Source organism: Sceloporus occidentalis, unplaced genomic scaffold, assembly GCF_023333645.1.
Source record: "Sceloporus occidentalis isolate IW3139 unplaced genomic scaffold, rSceOcc1.0.p SCAF_4, whole genome shotgun sequence".
In the NCBI taxonomy this organism is placed as follows: Eukaryota; Metazoa; Chordata; class Lepidosauria; order Squamata; family Phrynosomatidae; genus Sceloporus; species Sceloporus occidentalis.
Window position 1 is genome coordinate 16,438,045 of NW_028316984.1, and position 19,420 is coordinate 16,457,464.

Below are 19,420 nucleotides of genomic sequence, written 5' to 3' on the forward strand. Positions count from 1 at the left end.
GGTCTATTAACTGTAAATAAAGATTGATTCATTAATCAATTAAGTATGTATGTATGTGTTATTAGTTTTGTGTAAGGAAATTACACAAAAATAAGATTTCCTAGACGTATAATTAATTCTTTGCTGATAATTATTTAATAATCTCTAGACAAATAGAATGGGCAAAACCCCTTATTCCATTTGTATAAACTCCACATGTTTTACAAGCTCTAATACAAGCATCATACCTAGTATGTGTTTTTGTTTTTTGTTGTTATGTGTCTTCAAGTAGTTTCCAACTTATGGCAACTCTAAGGTGAAACTATCATGCAGTTTTCTTGGCACATTTCAACATATTCCAATTTTGAATATGGAAAATTAGATACAATTAATAATCCCATAATCGATTTAATGAACAACTTGTCCTACTGGAAGCTCCTGTTCAAGAAATGAAAGCCAAAATGGCCTTGTGTAAAATCCACAAATTAGTTGCCCAATGCTTTGGAATGTTAATGCTTGAGATCAGGTTCAAGTCTAGTTCCCTGAAATCGAAGTCCTGATGGTACCTTGTAAATTACATTGATTCCCTCATAGGCACATGCATCCATGCTTTAGTCACCATTAAAAAAGTGTTAAAATTCATTTTCAAAGATTTATGTATAACGAACAGTAGATTCTTTCCAAGCTTTAAACTAATAATCCTTTTAGCTCATGCACAATCATCTCATTTTAAAAGGATGAGATTATGCAAATGAGTAAAAGAGGCAAAGTCTTTGATTTGGCACAGAGAAAAAGAATCATGTCAACAGCTGAAGGCCTAAGAAGTGCTCAATTTATTTTTAAGATTTTTGCCTTATTTCTGGTTGCATCTGCTAAGAATTTTAATGAAAATTTATGCCAGAAATCATCTCTTTCCTCTGAGGCCAAAAAGGTATTTAAAAATGGAGAGGGGAACAAGGTTCATTAGTTTGATTTGAACCTTCTAAGCATGTCATCTGGGATTTCCATGACTTTTTAAGGCATACAATTATGGCTAGCTACTGCAATGTATGAATTTGTTATGAATACCATGTATAAATTTAGTTAAACTGCCGTATAAGAATCCTTACGAAAGGCTTATACTTTTATTTCTTTTGCCCAAACTGTTCTTCTATACATGTTGAGACTTCCTTATCCAGAAAGCTTAAAACCAGCAGTTTTTGGGATTTCAAAGTTTGTCAGATTTTGGAATATTGGCATATACATAATAAAATATCTTAGAGATGGAACTCGGGTCAAAACATTAAATTCATTTGTGTTTTGTATACACCATATACATATAGCCTGGAGGTTATTTTATATACAATATTTTTAAAATAATGTTGTGTATGAAACACAGTTTGTATACACTGAACCATCAGAAAGCAACAGCATCACAAACTCAGCCAGCCATGGTGAGCAATTTTGAATTTTGGAATTCTAGATAAGAGAGGCTCAACATACAATTGTTTGGCCTTGTTTGGCTCTTATGCTGGTTAAAAAGACAGTACTGACTGTAAGGTAATCAGACAGCCTGTAAACACTTAGAAATGAATGCTGTAATTATTAAAAGGCTACATCTGCACTGCAAGAATACTCCAGTTTGACACCACTTCCACTGCTATGGTACAATGCTATGGAATTCTGAGAACTGTAGTCTTGTGAGACATTTACACTTCTCTGTAAGAGAGCTATGATGCTACTACCAACTATAATAACCAAAATTCCATAACATTGAGTCATGGCAGTTAAAGTAGTTTCAAACTGGATTATTTCTGTAGTGCAGATGCAGCCAATGTCAACACAGATTCTCAAAAACAAGTCAAGCCACACTAATCAATGAGCAATCTATTTTAATATTATAACAATTAAATTCTGTTTTAATGTATCACTTTTCTATGTTTTTAATTGTATTCTTCTTTTAATGTAGTGAGCTGCTCTGGGTCCCAGTTCTGAGAAAAGAGCAAGATATAAATAAATAAAAATAATATAAATAGATATCATCATCATCATCATCTCCTTCCTCTCTCTCACTCTCTCTCTTTCATTTTGCATTTGACGTCACTGTTCAAGAATAGCAATTCTGTATAATACCACATACAGTTTGATGTAGTTTTAATTTTAAACATGAGATTTAAAGGACTTTCCAAAAGCATGTCAGAAGTAATCAGAAATATGTGCTTACTGGGATCAACTTCTGAATCTTGTTGGACTTTTGAAGAGCCTTAACTGCTTCAGAGAGGAAGGGTGACTAGGAAGATTACAGACAAAGGTCCAATTCCCACTATGGTTTAAACCGGATGGTGATTCCAAATAATTCGGTTCAAACCACCATGGTTCCCATTTAATTTAAATTGCTGAAGTGATTCAGAAAGGGGGGGGCATGGTTTTTACCCATTTAACCAACGTCAAAAAGACGCTGGTAAAATGGAGTGTTTTTTGGGCTGAATCAATTTATTTAGACACAAATCAATTCAGCCCAAGTGGGAAGCAGGAAGATTCGAATTGGATTCAAATCCACCCTGGTTCCCACTGGCAGTGTCTTTCCCCTGCCTCTCTGCCCCGGTCATTCCTCCCTCCATCCCTGGCCTTCTTCCTGGCCTACCTCCTCCGGCCTCCTGGCCTGCCTCCTCCGTTCCCCAGGCTTCTCCGCTGTATAGCCTGGCCTCTCCACTTGGGCCTTCTCCCGGCATTTCCGGCACTGGTCTTGTTCCATTGCAAAGATAGTGGGAACCACGTTCGGGTCCGAAACGAATCACAAATTTGGTTCGGAACCCGGTTTAACAGGTAAGTGGGAATTAGGCCAATGAAAAGCATTCTCCTGGTCTTCCATGTAGCAACATAAATTATCTATGGTGCATACCATGGTACAGTGATAAAAAGAGGCAGCTTAAAACTGACCATCATTGGGGGGGGGGGGATTCAGAAATTCAAAAAATCTATTTTGCCATGAAGCAAAATTGAGGACTTTTCATAAGTGTGTGTGTGAGTGTCCAATATAAAGAAGATAGGAAACCATTTTTCTGTGCTTTTTAAAAATCTTTTAATCTTTTATTATCTCTCACTTTTTTCTGTTTTGTATTTCTTTTCTTTTTCTTTTTAATTTCTACAAACATTATGGAAAATGTGACAGACAATTAAACAAAGACCATGGTTAAACTTAGTAGTGAAGTCCCATCATAACTTTAGGCAGCCTGCTCACTACTTCACCATTCTTCAACATGCCCGAATCTTTGGGCATATATTCTCAACCCACTGCCTCTTCTTGTCTATTGCAGAAAAGGGCAATCAAAATACTACCCTGTTCAAAGCAACCATTTATCTTTTTCCTGCTTAATTAGTAATAAACTTCACCTGCACAGTAGCCAAAATGAATTCCAACTATAAAACAATACTTGAGATTTCTGAGTCTATAATGACATAAGAATTATAGGTAACCAGGGCAGAAAAAGAAAGTTCAAGATACATCTAGTACAAAAAAGAAATTAATGTTCCACTCTCATAAACAGCAGATGAGAAGAGAACTATGTCCTTGGACAGAACATCAGAGTACCTTTGTGTTTGCAAAGTTATCCCCTCTTCCCTTCTCCAAATTAAACAACCTACACTCCTTTTAGTCTGGTTGCATGTGATATTCTCCAGACCTTTACACAATTTCAGGATTATGTTCAGCTTCCATGTGTCTTTTCTGAAGTGCAGCAATGACATAGTACTCTAACAAGGGCCTCGCCAATGCTAACAATGCAGATGTGAGGGGGGGGGATTACCTCTCCCGATTTGTCCAGGATGCTCTCCCTACTTGATTGCTCATCAATAATAACCTTATCAGCTACCTAGGAAACAGCAGTGCAGAGAAAATCTCATACGTAGTAACATACTGGCTCTTTCCCAGCAGCAAAATTTTGTGTTTATCCTTATTAAATGTGTTCTTATTAAATGGAGTCCTTTTTATTCTTGCCAGTACTTTCAATTTGTTGAGAGAAATTTCATTTAATGTTTTAGACTGCAAACTACTATCAGTTTCTCCTAATTTGGTAATATCTGCACATTTGGACTGTGTACTTTCCATTCCCTTTTGGAAGTCACTAATGAATATATTAAACAGTATTAGACCAACATCCGAAGCATTAATTCAATCATGGGAATGAGGAAGAGCACGTCCTCATACTCCTTCAGGCATCTATAATAGGAAACTGTCTCCTCGATTATTGAATTTCTAATATCTGCACAACCTGGGAAGCAATTAGAATTAGAGGACACCGTTAAACTGCTGGACAGGTATGCCAAAAATAGGCCAGTTGAAATCTTTCCCTGTTGACAGCAGCTGTTCTGACATCAAGCAAGAGCAGCTGAAAGATATTTGAGGTATAACTCAAACATTCCTAGCTATGCCTTGAGCGTGCTTAGTCAAGAAACTTTCAATGAATATAAAATCAGAGTTGGAACAAGAATTTCAGATATATCTACAGCTGTTGCCACTAAATTCCTAAGGCAATACAGCTAAAGTAAGAGCTGAACAGTGTTCCATGTATCTATTCCTCCATATTTTGGATTATTGTTCCCCCTCTATTTGAGAAGGGAGCTGCAGCCAAGAATGAAGGGATGGAAGGGAATGCTTTAGCCGTTTATGTACCAGTAATTTTTCCTTTCAAAAATTGCAATGCTTTTCTCATACTGAGGAGAACTTCCAGGGGGGTGTTATGAAGGGAGAGGGGTCAGACTGTGATAGCAGGGGAATGCTTAACCTTTCTCTCCTACTGCCCAAAAAGGGCCTTCTGAAATTGTGATGACCTTAAAAATAACAGGTACAGAAGATTCATCATAGATCTCTTGTGGTCTTGTAATGTTTCTTAGATGTTATCAAGACACTAGAAAACCTGCTTTGATGTTTATATAGTTGAGATAAGCAGTAGAAACCACTGTGCAAATCCCAAATATGTTTTAATGGCATAAATTGGACATGGGAATATGACATGCAAGTTTTGAAGGATGCTACACCTAAACAGAATTTATAATTGGGGACTCAATTTCCTGCTACATTAGAGAACTAACTTTGTGTGCACTGTTACAAATACATACATGTTAGACGAAACTGGCAAAAACAATGGCCAGATTAATTGTACTGGTTACGGCCTGCTCCTTATTTATCCTCTTCTTCTTCCCCAACATCTTATCACACAAACTTCCTAAAGCAGTACTATAGTCTGTTATGCATCATCACCACCACCACCACCACTACCACCATCATCTTGTCTTTTCCCCAATACTGGGGCAGGTTACAAATTATTAAAACCAGCACAGATTAAAACATAACAAAACATCACGTTAAAAGCCCATTGCAATCAGTTCCTAAAAGCCTGGTGGAATAGGTTTTTTCACTGAGCATCAGAAGGACAACAAGAGTCATCCTAGCCTCCCTAGGGAGGAAGTCCAAGTGTGGGAAAAGCCTTCCTGAAATGTGCAAAATGGAGTGACTGTTGAATGAGTGCTTCCTTATTTTAATTTTTGTGACAATGCTGAGCTGAAAGAATTCATGGCTGGAATCTGATGCCCACAGAACTGGGGGTTATTCACATGTTGTATTTGCAACTATGCAAATAATCTCACTTGCCCAGTCCAGATTTGTTGTTCACAACAAACGGCATCACTGGGAGTCTGGTTGCTCACACATGCCAGAACTCCAATAAAGATGGAGTTGGTGATGTTAATGTATTCAAAGCACATCCAAGGCCTGCAGAATTTTATTCCAGTTTATCCTGAGTCTATTTGCATCAGTTATTCACACAGAGTTGAGAATGCAAATCTTTTAGGAAAACTGGGAGGGGGGGGACTGACATTGGTCATCTCAGGTTAAGTGGGGTTTTGGCAGCCCCCCCCCAAAAAAACCCCTAATCAGATGCATATGATATGCATTGTACAACAAAGATTAAACATGGATCCTACCTGGATTGTTTTCATCATCTGAATAACTCCCTGGAGAGAGGACAGTTTCTGCCTCCCCTGCTCCCCACTATTGCCTTCCATTTGGAGTCCCCTGGAGCACATTGGTAAATGGTATAGAGGGTTACAGATCTGTCCCTCTAAGCTATCACCAGCTGAATTTAACCTTATGTCTCCATCTGCGTTGCTGAATCCTTACATTAGCAGGTAATTCAAAAGGAACTGATAACAAGTTTGGTAAAGACTAAAGACAGAAAGAGCATTCATGAATTTCCTCATCCTTGAGAAAGTAGGGCATCTCAACATCTAGTGAGATTCCTCATCAAACATTTTGTGAACTGTTGTCAGAGAGGCGTTACAAACTGCCGCTTTGCGGCGGTCTGCCGGCGCTGCTCTTTGCTCCGCAAGGGAGTCGCAGCATACAAACCGCGCGACTCCCTCGCAGAGCAAAAAAGAAGCTCCAAAATGGAGCTTCTTCCTGCGGCGCCGTTATGACGTCGCGAGGCGCCCATGGCGCACCTGCGACATCATAACCACCGCAACCCGTCTGGACGCTATGCGTCCAAGACGTAAACATGGTGGCGGCCATGTGGAACGGCCACTGCCATTTGTCATGGACTGAGTCCGTGATAGGGAAAGGGGCGTCTAGAAGAGACGCCCTTTTTTTAAAATGGGACGTCCTGAGGACGTCCGAAATGGTGGTCTATAACCCGCCAGAGTTTGTGCTCCTGCATGGCGGGAAAGAGAACAGTGGGATTCCCCCTCACACAGAAACACTAGACCCCCTCTTACATATTTTGTGCAAAAAACATTGTATTGTGCATGAAATGTTGTATTTTGGACAAACCAGTTGTATTTTTGCCCCAAAGCAAAAATTTAAAAAGTACAAGAAAGCCTATGTGGAAGTTTGTGAAATTTTCACAGAAAAAGCCCCGAAATCCAAAAAATAATTTTCAAAAAGATGAAAAATTGTAATTTCATGAAGCAGGGAGAAAACCTTTTAAATTTTTGTTATTTTATGTGAGAACAAACTAAACAAAAGTTTACATCTCTCCTGCAGATATTGATTAAATAATTACATTTGCAATAGCCATGACTGACAAGTACCGTAGATATCTCTGAATACAAGGCATAACACGATAACATACCTTCCCCAAAACCAACTAGAAGCACTCTTACTAAACATCCAAATTAAAGAAATATGAAGATGATGACAAAAGTATGAAGTAAGTCTTCATACTCCAGATGGAAGAAGAAACAGTTATGGACATCCTAGAAAAACTTCACAAGGCATATTGAATATCTTGCTTATTATTTTTTTAAAAGAGGGAGACAGAGAAAAAAAATAAAAAAAATGCTGTTGTGTAAATGTTTGATTCCATTCCTCTTCTCATCTCTTTTTTTGCATTCCATTTCCTGACAATCAAATGGTGTTCCATTTCCACTGAGTACACTCAATCTTCATTAGGCTATCCATGGGGTTTCCTCCCCACCCTACTTTTTCTTTTCTTTTTGCCTAAGGCTACTTTGAATTGCTGCAAACTTAGAGAGCTCTCTCAAACTTACTCATGACTCCCTCTTGAGCATGAATATATAACATCCATGTATAATAACTTACATCATAATGGGCACACAAACTTAGCTACTGTCCACTTTTCTCAGAAAGATAATCATTTCTGATTTTAAATCACTGAGAAAACTGAAAAAGAGTTTGCACATCCAACACATCTTAAAATTAACTTTTCCTAGATGGAGAGCAGTTCAGCCCTTGAATCCAGGATAACTGTATCCACCGGGAGAACTATAAAATCTGTGCTCCAAAATGAAGCTCTTGGCTTATTCAAGTATTTATAAATCAGTCATATGAAATCACAACAGAAAACTGCTCTGAGATTGCTTTGAAAACAATGTTATCCACACCCCCACCCCAGCAGCAAAAGCACTATGATATAATTAATTGTAATCCACCCTGCACTGCAAACATCCAAAAGAAGGTGGCAGATCTTTTCACATGAGATGAACATGTGCGCTAGATTAAAAGGATTTATCTTTTCATCAATAAGTCCATGAGGGATATAATTGGTCTAAAAGGCCAATGCTGCTTTTCTTGATTTGCCCAATGAAAATCATAACAGAAAATACTCTGAATTAATTCCATATATGCCTACTGGGAACTCACAGCAGCTCCACCTATAGGAGATTCAGAAAAAAATCATATCAAATAAAACATTATGTCAAAATGTATTTGCCTATGCCAGCTGTTGAGCTGAGATGAAGAATAAGGACTAAATGTGCCAAATACATAATAATCAACATCAACATGATGTTGATTATTATGTATTTGTCCATTCTGTCGTGAGAGATGTTTGTCTAATTCTTTATGGATTTATACCTGCTACAAAATTTCCCCCCATATTTTCAGGTAAATTAGTTGATAGGTTCTACTTCTAAGAATATGCCAGTATATTGCACCCTCTGCTGGTGAAAGACACTCTTTACATGTATGATGTGCACAGATACTCTGTGGCTTAAACAAGAGCTTTAACTACATACCTAAATGTATATTAACATTATATTTTTTCTTCCATATGATAACCTATTTGAACATTCATCCATTTCTTCAGTTATGTTCATAAACAACATGCTATTCAAATAACCTAACTTCAGGTTTATTTTCAGTAATTAAAAATATATATATTCTGATATTCAAGACTCCTTACCTTGGGCTTTTCATCCAGTATTTGCTGACGAATCTCTTTGTGTTTTTCCACAAGTCTTTCCTGCCTTTTACTCTGGGCATCTTCTAGCTGTAAAATAGCAGCAAAACAATGTATTAGAACCATTGCATAATTGCATTACAGGCCTAAATACCCTAAAGGCACCAGACGCCACTTGATTTTGGAAGCTAAGCAAGGTCAGTCCTGGTTAGTATTTGTACGGGAGATCACCAGCCAATACCAGGTGCTCTAGGCGATAGGTGGAAGTAACTAGCAAAACCACCTGTGAGCATTCCTTGCCTAAGAAAACCCTAGGAAACCCTAGGAAATGGGGTCACTTGAAGGCACATACACAAACAGTTGCATTTTATACTAAAGTCATTGTTAGAGGACAGATAGAGTGGGAATCCTGTGGCCTTCCAGATGTTGCTGGGTTTAACCTCCCAGCATTCCTCACCGCAGACTATGTTTGTTAGGAGTGACAGGAACTGCAGCCAAATAATATCTGGAGGACTACATGATCTCCACCATGCACAGCATAATTTAATAAACTCAGCTGATTATGTTGCTATTCAAAAAATTACAACTAAAATAATTTAGTCTCTCTGGTGGGTTATAAACCGCCGCCTTGAGGCAGTCTGCCACCGCCGCTGTTTGCTCCGTGCGGGAGCCACAGCAGCCACACCGCGCGGCTCCCGCACGGACCGAAAAAGAAGCTCCAAAATGGAGCTTCTTTAAGCGGTGCCTCTGTGACGTCGCGAGGCGCCAGGGGCGCATTCGCGACATCACAGACTCTGCGACACGTTCGGACGCACAGCGTCCGATACGTAAAGATGGCGCCGGCCGTGTGGAACGGCTAGCCATATTGTACGGACAGAGTCCGTATTAGAGCCAGGGGCGTCTAGAAGAGATGCCCCTTTTTTAAAATGGGACGTCCTGTGGACGTCCCAAGTGGCGGTTTGTAACCCACCCATGTAACAGTAGAAGAATGTATGTATCTGTGTCTGTCTCCAGTATAGTACCAACACTCTGAAACATAGGCTCGGTACAAACGGACAAAAAGCTCTGGTCTGTGGGTGGGGTGAAGGCTGAGCATCCCCTCACTCACAACCTTCCCCTCACTGCACGGGTACCATCTTTGTGTGCACCCGTTCAGATGGTGCGTGCAATGATTATGTTTGTTTGGCACATTGCCTAAATGGTGCCATGCCAAAGGGGCATGATCAAGGTGCCCAGCATCACTATGGTGCCTCTTTGTTGTGTTCTGCGGTGGCTCGATCGGTGCCAGATTGTGCGTTTGCCATGGCCCCTTCCTGACCATCTGTATCAGGCCTTAGTCCCCTAAAACTTGGCAAAGACATTAATGGGGCCACTAGTGGCAAGGACATCAATTAGGGTGTGTATCTTGGGGTTATTTTGATTTTTAAATTGGTCAGTGTATATTAGTTAACTAAAATGTCTTTCAGTCTGCAGCTGTGTCCTTAAACACCATGTATCTCCAATCTTCCCTACAGAAGAGGCAGAAGGCAGGCTGGGGATATTTTCTGCACAAGGCCTCTAGTCAGTTTCATAGACTGCCTCCCTCGCCAGAACCCAGAACTCTTCAAATACTTCAGAAAGAGATTATCACACTGCTCCTTTCTGTCCTTCCAGTACGGGATGAAAACTTTTAAGGTCAGATTTTATTGCTTGCCTCCATGCCCAGGTCAGAGGCATCCTGAATCTGATCCAGAATTCTCCCATATTTTGCAAAGAATGGGAAAGTCTCGTTCTTTCAAAAAGTGCAGAAGTCCAGTTCAGGTACAGGATGCCTCCAACCTGGATGGTATCCCATATTCCATTGCAATATCCTATCTGAAATACCACTGGTAATGTGTCCTGCTACAGTCCTTCACATTTCAGATCTAATGTTATGCAGGAACACATGGAACTCCTGCACATCAAGATAATATTCAAAATGGCTTGATAATCAAGAGAAAATTGGAAACCAAGTTTGCAAATATGCATATACATATGTGTGTAGTAAGCAATACTGGAAGCAAGGTTTCTCTGTACAAAAAGAGAAACTTTACTATTGTTTGGCTGCTCTGTCATCAGTACTCTGATAAATGTGCCTGCTATCTCCATGCCATAAGCACATATAATAAGTTTGAATGTATATAGAGGACTCACCCTTTTAATGTATTGCACCACCTCTTGAATATATGACCGAATCATTTCTGTCTTCTCCCTGGGAGCATGATCAAAAAAGATTCATTCCATTCAATTAATTCTTATCTCATACCATCAGTATACAATATGCTGATTTGGCCCAAAACAGTCTGCTTCTAAATCATAAATTATTTTAGCTAATAAAGTCCAGTTCAGTTCACCTTTATTACGGTCATAGACCAGCACAAAGTTAACTTAGGAAAAATTAAAATTAGATAGCACAGAAATCACTAAGTGTTTTGTACACAAGAAATTGCTAAGTGGTTGAAATTTTAATCAAAACGCCCACAAAAATTAAGGGATGGGTTTTGTAAGCTCTCCATATTTGTGTCCATGTGTATCATCATTTACATGGGTATGCACTACTACAATTTATCATATGCCACCTTAAATATCACTCAATTGAAAGGTGAGATTCATTTTTTCTAAATATTCAAGTATTGTAATAATAAGCATGGCAAACCTCTTTCAGACCAAGCTGGATTCAATTTGAGACATATTTTTGGGCCTATATTTCACTGGAGGGCAGAGCCTTAGAAAAAAAAAGTGAGACCAAAAATACCAGCATATGTACCCAGGACATGTTTACATGTGAAAAATAATATATATACCCGGCTCATTGTCACTGCGATCCAGCCACACAGGGAATGTGAAGCAGAGGTCTTTAAGACAATTTTAAATTTCTTTAAGAAAAATGCATCTTTTACCCCAAACCTTTGTAAAATTCGAATTTTACAGCATGTGACCAATGCTCTGAGGCAGCTTCATTCTTGAGCCAGGGATGGGAGGATTTTTTGGTGGATGGGACTGGTTAGGTACAGCAAGCCTGGTATGTGTGTGTCACCATGTTTTGTAAAAAATTAAGTGTATGTTCAATCATGAGATGAGTGGTGAGGGGTTAGATAGGCCTGCATAATCATTGGGGAGGGGCTGTATGTACCTACCCTCACATCTGGTGTAGAGAAAGGAATACCCAGACGTACAATCCAAGGCTTTAGTATCTTTGATGAACTTTCCGTATCTTCAGGACATAGTTCAAGGTAAGAGCAGAAGTCTATACTTACTCATCCACTTGACTCCTATCCTTTGATTTAGCTTCTGTGATTTTCTCCTGTCTCTTTTTGTCCATCTTTTTCTTTAACTCTTTCTTTTCTCTGCAACAAACAGACTTCTTTTTAAAAACAAAACAGGAAAAGCAGAAGAAAGCTAAGGCTGACAGTAGAGACACAAGTATCTGTTTGTTTCATTCTGAGACAATTCCTCCTCTCTTGGTGAGTCTATGAGAGTTTCCCTGCACATTTTGACCATTTGTTTGCATTTTGCGATATTTTTATAAAGATTAATTTGTGAAAATAAAAACCCTGTTTTGATTACATAAAACCACAAAGACATTTTTGTGTAAAAATAACATATTTGCCCATAAAAATGTATTGTGTAAAATACACATTTTACTGTGCACAAAAAAAGTTTCCATGCAGCACAAAACAAATTTTCATAAGTTCTGAAAAATGTGAAAAAAATTGTGTTGCTGACCATTTTCTTAGTACAGCGTCTTGATGCTTTTCTCATGCAGTATGACAAAATTGGAAAGTCTTCTCTACACCCCAAATTGACAACACAGATCTATGAATACAGAAAGTACTACTGTCTACCACTGGCTGATTCCATAGTGACTATGGGGTTGTGCAGACCGCCCCTGAGGGGCGTCCTACAGCCGCCTCCATCTTCGCCAGATCGGGGCTGCAGCAACTGCACACCGTGGCCCTGATCTGGCCTTTCCAGGCTGCAAAAAGGAGCTGCAAAAAGCAGCTCCTTTTTGTGCCCTGGAAAGGCTACTGTAGCCACCGCACTGTGGCTTCACGGTGCTCCTTTGGTGCTGCATCATCTAAGCACAGTGCCAGAGGAGCACCGTGAAATTGCGCATCATGCCACCATGGTCACCACACCCCAACTCCGCCCTCAGGCCAGCCTTAATGGCCAGTTTGCACAGGCCCTAAGTTTAGAACTGAAAGGAGGAGTTTGTGTATTTACAATATGCCTCACCTTTCACAGATTTCTTTAAGCTTCTTCATCTGATTGTTCTGACACTCCTCTGCTACATCAGTCAGCTTCTGAATGAGCTTGGGGAAGGAAAATATAGGCAGGTCAGGAAGATCCAAAAGCTACCTTTTATTGTTAGATATTTTGGTGGTTTAAGAGTTTAAGCTGCTTGAGTCCCAGTCTCTCAGGAGGGGAAGGCCCACAACTCAGTAGTAGAGCCCATGCTGTGCATGCAAAAATTTCCATGTTAAATTATTGGTATTTCAAAGAAAGGCTAGGAATTCCTCCTAAAAACTCTGGAGAGCTGTTGCCTGTCCATCTGTCAAGGTTTGCTTTTTGGGTTATTATTATTAGTAGTATTAGTATTAAAGTTGTGGATAGTTGAATCCATAGATGCAGAATCTGTGGATATGGAGGGCCAACTGTATGATTTTTTAAAATTAAGATCCTGAAAAGTATTAGTGGCACAGAAAAAAAAAAGTGTTCACTAGGGATGGAAAGACCATTTGGGGAAAATAATTAAAAATTGGTTTTTAAAAAGTATTTGTTTTTTAGTATTAAAAAAACCCTCACAGGAGGAATTCTGGATCACAGTGAATATTTGCATCTTGGGATTTAATTTATGCAAAATTTGCTCTTTTTTTTAATTTGTTTTTGGCTAGTATGGTATAGTGCTTTGAGTGTTGAACTAAAGGGTTGTCTACACAGGCCAAAAGGGCCAGCTTCCCCTCAGTCTCATGTCGTCTAGTTCAGATGACACAGGTCAAAACCCCTGGATGCAGGATTGGGCCCAATCCTGCTGTACCAGATGAAGATCCACAGTCTCTACCTCAGGATAAAATACCCTTTGTTTTGTGTGGAGGTTCCTAGAAACTCCACTGCAAAACCTGGCTGTTCATACGGCCCCCCTTTTGCTCCTTACCTTGCTGGCCATGACTTTCCCTTACAAGCCCCCCAACCCAATGCCACATCTAATGTGGAAATGAGGTGCCTGGATATACCCACATGGCCATAGTAACAGTGTTCCTGTCTTCTGTCTTCTACTACTTTGCACTTCAAAATACCTATTATCAAACTGATTGGATTCCTGTTTCAGCCCAGAGGACCACCTCATACAGCATGCTTAACTCAGCCAACATTGAGGATGCAGCTGTAACAATAAAAGCTACTTTGGAACAATATACGCATAATATCACTTTGCTGTTTATAGCTTGTGCTCTGGAATCCATTTCGAGTACACATAGTTTCACAGAAGGTTGTCTGGCACAAGCATGAACTATCTGGAAGACATTTTTTAAAACCGATATCAAAGCTCTTGTTCTATAAGCTATGCTAATTTAATTGCTTATTCTGGAATGATTTTTGATAATTGATGTGGAATAAGAAATCAGGCAGAGCATGTGGGTTTCATCTTCAAAGCCACAGAGTGCAGGATCCCCAAAGATTAACCCAAATGTCAAAACAATATTATGACTCAACAGTTTTAGTTAGTTTGAGCAGATGTGAAAGTTGGCAAGATTTGCCTCCTCACAACAAGGCATAATAGTATTGTTAAGAATTAGGAAAGGCAGAGGAGATGAAGAAGTCAGTATCATAATAGTGCCTTTACAGCAAACCCATTTGGAATATGATGTATATTTCTGGTGCCGCATGCTTGTTAGTTTTTAAAAGGGGAGACACTTACTCACACTCTTTCTAAAATGCCCCCCAACTGCTGCAAATCCACATTTTTGCAAACAATAATAGGGCAAGGGGAGAAAGACAGAACTATATGGTGGTTTATATGTTGTTCTTTTTTTAAAAAAAAAATGCCTCCATGCAAATTTATGGATATGTGACACAACTAGCTCTTCCTGCAATGTTGTCATCAGAGCCCTTCAAAGAACATGAGGTGTTAGGGTGTCATACATACCAATTTAATATGTGCTTGCTTCTGGTATTTTTCACTATAGTATTGTTCTTGACGAAGATTAAGCAACTGCTGCTGCTGTTTTTCCTTCAACTCTATTAACTTTTGACTCATTTCTGAATCAAGGGTGGCCAACTCTTGTTCAACCGTTGATGAGCTGTGATCTGGGCTGCCAGTTTCACCTCTGTAGAAGAATAAGGATTAACAACAGTAATTTACACAAATGGTGAGGGTACTAGCCACAAATTTGGTGTATACAGTCTGCCCTTGCCTTAGGCGGGGGATCCATGCCAGACCCCCCCTTGCATAAGACAAAAAGCGCGTATGTTCGAGCCCCATTCACCGATTCTCTCGGAGGCTTCCGCATAAGCTAGAAGTCTCCCATAATGAGCCCACGTATGCCGTGGGCTCACTGTATATGTTTCTGTGTTTCTGTGAGTGTGTGTGTATATAACATTGTGTCAAAATATCTATACTGTGACTCAGCTCAGGTTGAATGCATAGATGTTTTCTGGATCTTACAATTGTCTTAGAATATACCCTGGGTTCAAAGAAATCATATTTAGAAATGAAACTTTCCACTCACATTGAACCATACTAAATTACCTAGAATAACACAATACCATATAAATGTATGCCTGGACTGAGAAATTTTGCTTCCACATTTTGATGAAATCTGCATTCAGTATTATGGTCATCTGCTTCTTAGAATGGTTCTACTGTCAAGAGCCATATGATGCATAATAATGTCATGCATGCAACATGGCAGTAGCAACTTCTGCTAAGATGGCTTTCCATTTTGAAGTACAATGTCTATCTCTGTCCCCACTCTTATATTGTAAGGTTCATATTAGTTAAGCATATATAACAAGTTTTTCAACGAGTGGATCTTTCACTAACTCTCTTAGCAGCCCCACAGTCCAGAGCTTCAGAATGGTGATGCCATTAAATACAAGATCTTAAGCATCAAATAGCGCCTTTCAAATAAAAACACCAAGTCTAACAAGTGAAGGAAATACATAGACATACAGTGCACCCGCATCATACACGGGCGCACTTTACGTTGCTTTCAGCATACGCTGAAAGCCACACTGAGAGAAGGGGTGGTGCGTCCCATAAGGAATAATGGGGTGCGCTCCACCACACCGCCATGTGCACAAGCCCCATTCATTTAAATGGGGCTCGCGCATAGGCAGAATTGCCTTTACACGGGGGAGTCCAGGACAGGATCCCCCGTGTAAAGGAAGGGCAGGCTGTACTTCAAGGCAGCACTCTTGCCTTGAGATTGTTCCTTCTCACTTTGAGGACCAGAGAAGGGGCTCCAGGCCCTGAGGTTTGACCAAAGGCATCATTATGGGGGCATGGGGGGTATGATCTGCACCAGGTAACATCCTAAGAGGAATGTGACACCACTGCTCCACAAACAACTGCCTTCTGGTAGAAACACGCTGTGTCCCTTTAAAACACTGAAGAGATGTTGTGAGTGAGGCAAGGCTCAGTGGGGGGGGGGGGGGAATGAGTGGTGCTGGATTTTATAAAATAAATTAAAATGTTAAAATTCAAAAACAACATTTTTAATATATATATATTTAACAGTATATATTTTTTAAAAAATCTAAAAAATCACATCTTACCAAATGTTCACTTTTGCCCCAAGAAACTCTGTACGTGTAAATACATTTAAACTGTGCATATGTAATTTAAAGGTATAAGTTTGATTTTGCTAGTTGTTTATGTCACAACTATTACCATTATATTCAAGGATATATAGGAATTACAATTTATGAGATTCTGGATGGTGTGGTAAGGCAGAAGGTCAATGAGGGGGTGAAACTATGGGTTACTGCATGGGGAGAAACCAATCCTAGTGACATCACTGGCTCTGGGAACCTTTCCGGGGAGGAGGAGATGCTTTTGATCAGTCATCTCTATTCCTTTTATAACTGCTCCACTCCAGATATAAGTATCCTGATGTGAAACTATTTAGTGGCTCCCAAAGAACAGAGTTCACTAAAGGCAAGGGGTCTGTCAAAGGAAAGCAAGCTGAGCAGAACAACATACAAAGGCAAGGGGAGGGAAAATAATTTTCACAAAATGGAATCTGAGCAACAAGATCCCAAAGGACCAGTGTGATATTTTTGGCCTTTGGGAAAGAACTGCAACTATAAAGGATGAGGTGAGAAGGGGAAAGCAACGAACGGGGCGTGTGAAATAAACAGAGCCACAGCAAGCTAAACAGTGACCATTAAAAAAAATAAAAATAAAACCAGGTCAACGCAAAAGAAATACGCCAGTCTGCACCTTAACAGATAATCAGAGGTGTTTACAGCTCTATCCAGGTGCAAAGCTTGTTGCCTTGGAAACCACAGAGTCTAAAAAGGAGAGCGTTTACATAAGGCCACAGCTATTGCTTGAGAGAGACCCTCTGTGCATCTCTCTGTGTGGGGTGAATTGTGCACACATGAGACACTGAAATTCAAACCAAGAAACCCAAATCAACATAGTGATCAAGCCTCTGAAAGGGGAAAATGTGGAAATAGTGACAAACACCTATGGAGGTAGGAAACCAATGAAGCCAATGGCAACAGCGAGACCCATGCTGACCTCTGGTGTAGCTGGGTGACTGTAGCGGACTACATTAAAACCTACGACTGAATAAATCTGAAACAGAAACAACCCCAAAATAGCCTGCTCCATCCTTCCCAAGAGGACACGAATAGAGCTATGAACGTAGCTACATATTTAAATGCATATTTCTCTAGAAATATGAACGTAGCTACATATTTAAATGCATATTTCTCTAGAAATATATGTGAATGCAGAAATGAACAGAACAGGCTGCTGAGTGAGAACCATGATGCCATGGCCTTGTATATAAAAAGATTGCTTGATTTATTATGTGAGTATGAGGTATAAAGTTGTTGCAAGAAGGGGAAATGGGAATGTTGAAGTATATGCTGACTGGTGTAGTGTTTGTGGAAATTTGCAAGAGGAATTTGAAACTAGACCGACATGCAGCAAGATAATCTATCTCATCCAGGAATCCCTGGAGTTGGGAGGCCACCACACAACCAAATATCTTGCCCAAGAATGGTAGGTTGGGCACTGGTCAATAATCATCCATTATAGAGGGATTCAGGGATGGCTTTTTAAACAATAACTTTGCAACTGCCTTCTTTAGGGTAGTTGGAACTCTGCCTTGTTGGAAGGAAGTCTTAACTACCCCTTCACCCACTCAGCCAGTCCCCTTCTGACCAGTGTTATGAGCCAGGAAGGGCAAATGTCTAGCACACATGCACTTCTACTGCAAAGACTCTGGTCCATGCCCTAGTGGTCTTGCGATTAGATTAATGTAACCTTCTGGCAGGGCCTCCTCTCACACACCTCCGCCCTTTAATTTCTGTCCAGCATTCAGCTGCACGTATTATTTCAGACGCTTGCCGTTTTGACCATGTTTCTCCTCTATTATCATCCCTTCACTGGTTTCCCTTCCCCTTACGCATTCCGTACAAACTTCTGTTGCTGATTTTTAAAGCCCTGCATGGGCTGGCCCTGCCTTATTTAGCTGGACTTCTTTCTCCTTACATCCCCACTCGTACCCTCCATTCTAGTAGTCAAGGTCTCCTGTTTTAGCCTAGGATTTCCACTGCCCTGTCCCGGATTCGTCCCTTCTCACTTGCTGCCCCTCACTCCTGGAACTTCCTTCCTTCCCTCACAAGCACAGCTCATCACCAGTTTTAAAACTGAGTTAAAGACCATATTGTTTAGGGAAGCATTCCCAGGGAGTCTGTGATTGTTATCTGATTGTTTTTTATATTTGATTTGATATTTTATATTTGATGTTTTTAACTTGCTTCCTTTTTACTCAATTCTATCTTATAATAATATCTATTGTTTTATCTATTTGTTATTATACTCATGGGCAGGCTTTATATATTCTTCGATTTTATTGACTTTTTATACAACACTGTGTACATCTATAGTGCTTCATAAGTAAAGTTTAATAATAATAATAATAATAATAATAATAATAATCTCCAAGGACCCTGTTACATCCTCATGCTGCCATCGATATCATAGTCAATGGCAGTGGCATCACTAGGTGCGGGGGATTCAGACCGCACCAGATGATACCCTAAGTGGCGTGACACCACTGCTCCTCAAACATCTGCTTTTCTGCAGAAACAGGCTGTGGTGTTTGCCTGTGCCCCTTTAAAATGCTGGAGAGATGGCTTGAGTGGGGTGAGGTTTACTGGGAGGAGAAAGGAGAGGCCCCAGATTTTAAATTTTTTAAAAAATTAATTTTTAATTTTTTTTAAAACTTCTTTAAAAACATCACATTTCACCAAATTTTCACTTTAAACATGTGACACTATCTATACATAAATACAATTAGGCGGTGCCTATAATGTCGTAATCTAAAAGTATAATTTTAATTTTGCTATTGTTCATGTCACATCTATTACCATTACCTTCGGCACTATACAAGAATTACAAGTATAGAATTAATTAGTACAGAAACATTACTAAGGATTCAGTATGGTGTGATAGAAGTGGAGGTCAAAGGGGGCATGGGACATGCCTTCATCCAACCAGATTTTGGTAA

General features: G+C 39.7%; 1 protein-coding gene across 2 annotated transcripts in view; it reads right to left on the reverse strand.

Annotated features, from left to right (window-relative positions):
- PLCB1 (phospholipase C beta 1) overlaps window positions 1-19,420 on the reverse strand; it is a 581,938-nt gene that overhangs the window by 51,857 nt on the left and 510,661 nt on the right. For both annotated transcript variants that reach the window (XM_089519303.1, XM_089519304.1), the window contains exons 27-31: window positions 14,818-14,998; window positions 12,909-12,985; window positions 11,930-12,019; window positions 10,827-10,884; window positions 8,658-8,744 (exon numbers count right to left, since the gene is read on the reverse strand). In XM_089519303.1, the coding sequence (XP_089375429.1) occupies window positions 8,658-8,744; window positions 10,827-10,884; window positions 11,930-12,019; window positions 12,909-12,985; window positions 14,818-14,998 (493 nt within the window). The remainder of the gene's footprint in view (window positions 1-8,657; window positions 8,745-10,826; window positions 10,885-11,929; window positions 12,020-12,908; window positions 12,986-14,817; window positions 14,999-19,420) is intronic.